Below are 7,616 nucleotides of genomic sequence, written 5' to 3'. Positions count from 1 at the left end.
CTCTAGTTAGCTCTTTTGAGATGGTGTGTGTGTGTGTGTGTGTGTGGGGGGGGGGGGTTGCTCTATCTGTGCACACTTCATTTCTCCATCCCGGTCTCTTGTGACACCTTAAATCACCTCTTATCACTGTTGCTTTCTTTCATCCTTGATCTCCCCCCCCCACCACCACAAACCCCACCCCCACCAAAACAAAAACAAATGCCCCCCATGGATCATCAAAGAGAGTCAGCTGATCAAACCTGTGTGGGATAAAGAGGGAAAGGTTGGGACACTTCAGCGTACTCCTGTGGTATTTTTCTCCCCCCACCCCCCTCGTATTTTTGCTCAGTGGATGGAGACACGGTTATCAAGGCTCTCTGGAGACAGACAATATGGCCGAGACAATGGACTCTAGTCCAAGGTGGTGGTGGTGGGGGCGAGCGGGTGGGAAAGGAATAGAAGGAGAGGGAGGCCGAGACGGGGCCACAGGGGAAGACGAGGGCAGAACGGCACATTAGTTTGCAGAGCACGGACATTCTGCTCAATTACTCTACTCCCCCACCCCCACCCCACCCCCCAAGCCACTTTAATCTCACCCCTTTAAATGAAGTACAGCAAAGGAGCAGCACCGCTCCCTCAAACTGGAGGCGAGTCGTACGAATTTCCCTCCTAAAAGTCCCTTTTCTTCAAAAAATAAACAAAAACAAAAAAAACGACAAGTAAACAAAAGCAGGAGTTTGACACTAAAGACGCAAAATTAATGAAGTGATTAAAGTCCAAGCAGGACTTCACAGTCGCATCCTTTAAGATAAAAATAGCAGCCCATCAGTTTACGTCTGGTCTTAAAAATAAACTCCGAGGCGGAAAGTAAACGACTAATAATGAGACTTGAAGCTGCAGCTTCATCGGAATCGAACCGTTCAAAGTGTTGACATGTCCACTGCACACCTAAACAACAGAGGGGACAAATGGAGGGGTGTGAAAATCCACCACCGCCTTAACACCCCTCTGACAGAGTCCCCTTCCTCCCCCCCTCCACTCCATCCCTGGCTGCTGTGAGGAATGTGTCAGTTTGACCACATTATTTCTTCTCCTTCATCCATCCGCCTTCAAATCTCCTTCTTTTTTTTTTCCATCTGTGTTTTGGTTGTTTTGGCTTCTCTGCGTTTCTTTCTGTGTATCGTTCACTTCTGTTTTGTGGAAACGGATAAGCCCGAGCTATCAAACGATGTTTGATTTGACTTTAATTTATTTTGCCTTGAAATAAATAAATACAAAACATTGCAACACTTAAACCCACCCGGCATTTAAAAAAAAACAAAAAAACAATTTAACTCCGAGAAGATTAATCGTAATTCAAGTTGGTGCACTAAAAAGTAAACTAACTGAGCTTCAATTAATTTAAAACACTTCTTCAACTATTCGGACAAACTTTAAAACGGTGCACGTCTTTGGCGGCTGTTTGTAATTAAAGAAAGAAAGCATGACTCACGGGTTAATTTTAGAAATGAAGAATAAAAGAGGAAGAAGAGAAGGAAGTGCGAGGAGAAGCAGCATGCGAGCGGACACTTACAGTAACGCAGGAACCGAGAGCATCATTGCAAACCTCTGGGGCTGGCGTGCGCACACACTGTGGCAGCTCGTGCACGCTCCGCTGTCAACACACACACAGACGCTCCTACACACGCCGTCCGGAGCCGTGATGGAGTGCATTACTGGAAAGCAAGAGTTTTAAGCGCTCTCCTCCTAAGTCATTGTAATCCCTGCATTTATCTCCATACATTCTGCTTTTCGGTGTAATCCTTTAAATTTTTAATTCCTCCTAGCTGTTGTTATCTTTCTCCTCTCCTCAACTACTTTGTGGGATTGTACAGTTTATTAAAAACACTTCTTTTTTTTTGCCCACATCTAAATGTGCTTTTAATTCAAGAGGGCTCTGCAAATCCGCCCGTCCGACCCCAGTTTATCTCAAAACAAAAGATTAAAATAATGCAATAAAAGTCAAAGCGTGGGGGAAAGAGTTGTGTGAATTAAAACACTGAGTATTATAACGTAATCTGCGTCTCGCGGCGCTCGGATCAAGCAGCCATTATTCCAGCGGTGTTGACGGAGCGGGGTTCACACCTCCGAAGGAAGCAGGCCCCGCTCAACAACACAGATTAATATTAGCATACGGCTCGCAAACAACAACACCGCAGATCCAGAAAAGGATTAACGAGGGGATTGAGTTTGGATTAAATGAATTTAGAAGAAGAGACACCGGCGTTTGAAACTCAAACCTCAAAGTACTGATTGTGGACTTTTAGTTGTGGTTATTCAACTGGCGGTCCAGGGGCCAACTCAGGCCCACGGGTGAGCTCAGTTCGGCCCACCAGTGACTTCAATTTAAATAAAAACTACATTTTAAACCATAAACAAACTTAATGACAACAACTTCTGGATGTCCAGCCCCTCAGCTCTTTACTTTCAGTAACAATGCCTCCCCCCCCAGCAAAGTTGCATGTGCGCACGAGAAGGGGCCGTCTAATTGCTGACAGCCGAGCAGAAGTAAAGTTGTGGTGTGAAGCGGAGACGGGAGGATGAGACACACACATCTCGCTCAGACCCATGCGCACGGCAGAGTTGTTTGGAAGTATCGAGCAGAGCGAACGCAACTTTTAGTCCGGACAGACGGATGAAGGGGGGGGGGGGTCGCTCCCGTCACTGATGGGACGAGCACGCTCTAACGCGCTTACATCTAGACGTGCTTCAGCTGTGGATGTCTTTAGTAAAAGTAAAGTGAATCATCACCTGTCTCACACACAAGTCGCTCCGCTGCTGAACACACACACATCCACTTCGTTACATCTCTATCTTCTGTCATCTGTGTGTGTGTGTGTGTGTGGGGGGGGGGGGGGGGCGTCACGTACCTGTTACACTCCTGAGGTAGCTCAGGCTCAGTGAGCATGCTGGAGTACGGGTCCGTCTCTCTCGACAACAACAACATAAAACAGTCCCACAAAGCTCAGATGAACAAGGTTAGTCTCCCCGAAACAAGACGGGATTGAAGTGATCCTTCAACCTCTCACACACACTGCTGTTCCTCTCTCTCCCCCGATGTTTGTGTGTATGTGTGTGTGTTCCTCTCTTTACTCACACACTTCCAAGCTTGCACCCTCCCTCTCTTGTCTTTCTCTCTCTCTTTCTGCCTCCGTCCCTCCTCTTCTCCCTCCCTCACTGTAAGCTGTGAGAGCCGGGCTCAGTTCTTAAAGGGCCAGCGGCGAGGTCCACACACACACACACACATTCTCCATTCACTGAGGAGAGTGTGTGTGTAGTGAAGGGGCGGGGCTTGTTCTTTGACCAGAGGGCCCATCAGCAGCAGCGCTGCCTCCTTCCTCAGGACCACCCCTCTGGTTTTCTCACAGTCACCGGTCACAGATCATGTAAACACGCTGCGACGACACACGGACTCTTCGTTACAGGAAATAAACGGAGTTCTTCACTGTCCGATAAATCATCAGGATGCAAAAGTTCTTCTTTTCTACATGCTTTTAGTCCAACTCTGAGGGTGTGTCGTCTTCTACGACTAAGAGGTTCTCACGGGTTTGAAGTCATGAAACATGCTTCAAATTTAAAAAACAAAACACTTTCACAAAATATCTTAAAGCAGTGGTTTCCAAACCCTGGTTCTTGAGGAACACCATCCTGCATGTTTTAGTTGTTTCTCTGCTTTAACACACCTGATTCAGTGATTTAATTATTTTCTCAAGTTCTGCAGAAGCTTGTTAATGAACGTTCATTCAAATCAGAAGTGTTGGTGTCCAAAGGACTTCATCAGTCTGAGGAACCACAAAACTGCATACTCCATAGTGGGGAACAAAAAGTTTGCTGGTGCTAAGATGGCCTCCAGGTCCCGCCCTCTGAGACAGTCATGCCAAAGTGGTTCAAAACGCCAAAGTTCATGCGCAATAATCCAGGTATAAAATGCTAAATAAATAAAAAATTAGCATCAATATTTGCTACTGTTGCTGCCTTTAGCTTGTGTTTTGCCACTTTGTTAGCAACAATTTAGCAAGCATTTAGCTTTCAGCTACTGTTTTGCTATCTTTAGTGTTTAAGATGCTATTCTACTGCTTTTAGTATTTAACTGTTTTGCTCATGTTAGCTTCAACTTTGTTAAATTTATTTTTAGCATCTTGTTTTACATTTTGCTCATTTTTGTTACCGATTTGATGTTTTAGCTTTTAGCTTGTTGATCGTTGTAGTCTGTGTTCTGCATCTTTCACCTATATTAACTCAGTTTTTCCGCCTTAAACATTGAAAATGCAGTTTTTCCGTTTAGGAACCGGTTTGCTCCTTTTTGTGTCTGATACGATGCTCTCACCTGATCTTGGTGAAACACCTAAGTCCAAGTAAGCAGCATGATGTTCAGACAACTTCGACTGCGAACACAAAAGAGCTACAGTTTTTAGTTTGCATGTGACTCAACTTTAAAAAAAAAAAAAGTAGCTCATTACACACCGACACATTTAGCGGGTGCATACTTTCTAAAGTTTGTTATCTCTACTAATGCTTTAGACTCATCTGTGCTCAATTTGTCAATTTACATTTCTCCTTCCTCGTCCGCTGCCCCGTTGGTTCCACGGTGTTGGCAAAGTGAGGCAGTCCTGTGCTCGACTGTGAAACGCATCACGCTCTTCACGTGATTGGTTATGCTAACAGAATAAAGCAGGAGAACAGCGAACAAACCTTGAAACAAGATTAATAGAAGGTTTCCTGAGGTTGAAGCCTTTGGATGCTTTCAAAGACGGGAGAAATTCACGACAACGCCGTCCAACAAAGGTCAATTACGTCGCTTTTTGAATTTAGATTATTTCTTTAATGTTTGGCTTTTATGTCCTTGTTGAAAGAAAAAGACATGATGGATTTAAAACAAACCGTGTACGTTTTAGCTCACTGACACCCCGTAAACGTAACCATTAAAATATCCTAAACGGCATTTCTAATTCGTTTAACGGTATTAATAATGGACCTCTGCATGTTTCTACATTGCTGTCATTACAATTTAACAGTGACGTGAATGTGAGGGGAAACCCCTCTCCTACCGTGGCCACTTGCCAAATAACAAATCTAATGAACCTGAATTCATGTTCTCCGAGGCAATCTTCAGATAAATGTCATTTGATTACTGCACAAGCATTAATGTCAACATGTTTGAGTAATCCACCGCCGTCTGTTTGGGCTTTCTTTTGTGTGCTGTGTGAAAATTTGTAGTAATTTTTATTGAATATATGTATATATATATTTTTTTCAGTATTTAGTTTAATGTTGCAAAACAAATCTAGATGAGCTCTGCAGGTAGATCCTCAAAATTAATTATAAAACATACCTGCCACCTTTTGTGTCTGAGTTTTAAATTAAAATCATCGGTGTTGAGGATAATTCTCAGCTACAAGAACAGATTTTAACTAAACTACTAAAACTGACGATGTCTGCGTTTTAATTAGCTTAGCTGTGGCAGCCATATTTATCTAGGTTAACTCCAAAAGGTAGTTAGTTGCAGACGTGCATGTGTTGGTTTCTTCTTGAGAGCTTCAAAATCAGCCGAGATGTTTTTGTTTCCTGTCACGGAGTGAAGAGGTGAAATCAGAAATGCCCTCTGTGTGTTTTAAGTGCATCTTCTGAGCTGAACAACTTGAAATATTATCAATATGACAACTTTCTGGGTTTGTGGCTGCATCTCGGCATAAGAGGTCACTATGGAAAAGTGGGTTGCCACGTCCAAATCCAAGATGGCGACCACAACATACGTTTGTAAACTGGGCATACCAATCATTGGAGGAAACTATGCTTTTTAGTTTTTGTAATGCTTAAAAGTAGTGTTCCCTCAGATGATTGTGGTGGCTGAAGATTAATTTAATGATAACCAAGGCCAACATTGGCCACCCCCTGGCTCCGCCACTGCAGCTAGTGGATAAATTGGCCCCTCCACTCGCCAGTATCCGCCACTCTGCGCTGCTTCAGGCAAGCAAAGAAATTAAAACAAAATAAAAAGTCTACCTCAGTTATTAACCTTAACCCTAAAAAAAGACATTTGCATTCCCTGCTTAACTCCAGTCCAGAAAAACACTCGTCTCGAAAACTACATTCACTATTCAAATCCCTCAGCGAGGGAGGACATCGGAGTGCCGCTTCTAGTATCTGAAAGACCGGGTGCACACACAAACTCAGGCAAAAACATTATCGCTTGCTCCCAAAAGGTGTGGCGAGGACAAGTTGGAGTCGAAGTTTTAAGACGTAACATTTTTGACGTAGACGACTGAATCTGCAGCAGTACAGCTGAGCATATGCTGAAGCTCTCATGCTTGGATACGTGCAGACACAATAAGCACATGCAACCTGTCCACAACCTTCGCCTGCACCCCTTTGTGTCCTCAGGTGTGTGCGATGTGTGTGTTCGAGTGTGTGTCTGCGGTCGGTGCAGCCCTTAGTGCTGTCAGTCACTATTAAGGGTGTGTGGTCTGTGTGTCACACATACGGCCAATCCAGCCATTGTTCTGGAGAGCTCAGAGAAAAACAGAGCTGACAGGCTGCCACTTCTGCATTACTTTAACACAAACACACACACACACACACACACACACAGCCGCACAAAAAGAGGAAGCAAGCAAGATTTAATGTACACTAGCAGACACTATACGACCACATGCAGTGTGCAAAAATCATTAGTGTGAGTTCATGAACACAAACACACATTAAAATTAATGAAATACTGGTGAAAATGTGTTTCTTTATAGAAAGTATGTGTGAATGCGTAGTGCTAAAATGTGCAGATAAAGCTGAAACGGCTACGATGGACTGGAGACGTGTCAAGGGTGGCCCATGCCTCTCGCACAGTGACTGCTGGACAGGAACACCAGTGGCTCCACAAAGGAAGAAGTGGGGAAAGATTATGGATGGATGAAAGCTGAAACAGCTGTTGAACTGACAGAAGCAGAGCAAAAACTAATAATCTAAAGGAGCTAAATGCAAGCTAAAAGCTAAAAGGAGCAACGTACGAGCTAAGGCTAAAGGGCGCAAAAAGCAAGCTAAAAGCCAAAATGAGCAAAGCGCAAGCTAAAAGCTAAAGGGAGCAAAGTACAACCTAATTGCCAAAAGGAACAAACTGCAAGCTAAAAGCCAAAGGGAACAAAATGCAAGCTAAAAGCCAAAGGGAGCAAAGCATGAGCTAAAATGAGCAAAGTGCGAGCTAAAAGCCAAAATGAGCAAAGCGCTAGCTTAAAGCCAAAATGAGCAAAGCATGAGCTAAAGCTAAAGAGAGCAAATTGCAAGCTTAAGGCCAAAATGAGCAGAGTGCAGCTAAAAGCTAAAGGGATCAAAGTACAATCTAAAAGCCAAAAGGAACGAAATACTAGCTAAAAGACAAGGTGAACAAAGCATGAGCTAAAGCCAAAGGGAACAAAGCATTAGCTAAAGCCAAATGGAACAAAATTTTAGCTAAAGTTAAAAGGAGAAAAGCATGAGCTAAAGCCACAATGAGCAAAGTGCAAGCTAAAAGCCAAAGGGAAAAAAGTGTTGGTTAAAAGCCAAAAAGAACAGAACATTAGCTAAAAGCCAAAGGGAACAGAACACTAGCTAAAAGCCAAAGGGAACAG

At 43.7% G+C, this 7,616-nt stretch overlaps 1 protein-coding gene across 5 annotated transcripts in view; it reads right to left on the bottom strand.

Annotated features, from left to right (window-relative positions):
• sox5 (SRY-box transcription factor 5) overlaps positions 1–3,158 on the bottom strand; it is a 122,765-nt gene extending 119,607 nt beyond the window's left edge. For all 5 annotated transcript variants that reach the window (XM_037695888.1, XM_037695889.1, XM_037695891.1 and 2 more), the window contains exon 1: positions 2,889–3,158. In XM_037695888.1, the coding sequence (XP_037551816.1) occupies positions 2,889–2,965 (77 nt within the window). In that variant the 5' untranslated portion in view covers positions 2,966–3,158. The remainder of the gene's footprint in view (positions 1–2,888) is intronic.
• Positions 3,159–7,616: the final 4,458 nt, after the last annotated feature.

Source organism: Nematolebias whitei, chromosome 22 (assembly GCF_014905685.2).
Source record: "Nematolebias whitei isolate Nwh7 chromosome 22, NemWhi1, whole genome shotgun sequence".
NCBI lineage: Eukaryota > Metazoa > Chordata > Actinopteri > Cyprinodontiformes > Rivulidae > Nematolebias > Nematolebias whitei.
The sequence above is the reverse complement of the archived record's forward strand: the minus strand, read 5'-3'. Positions and strand labels throughout refer to the sequence as shown.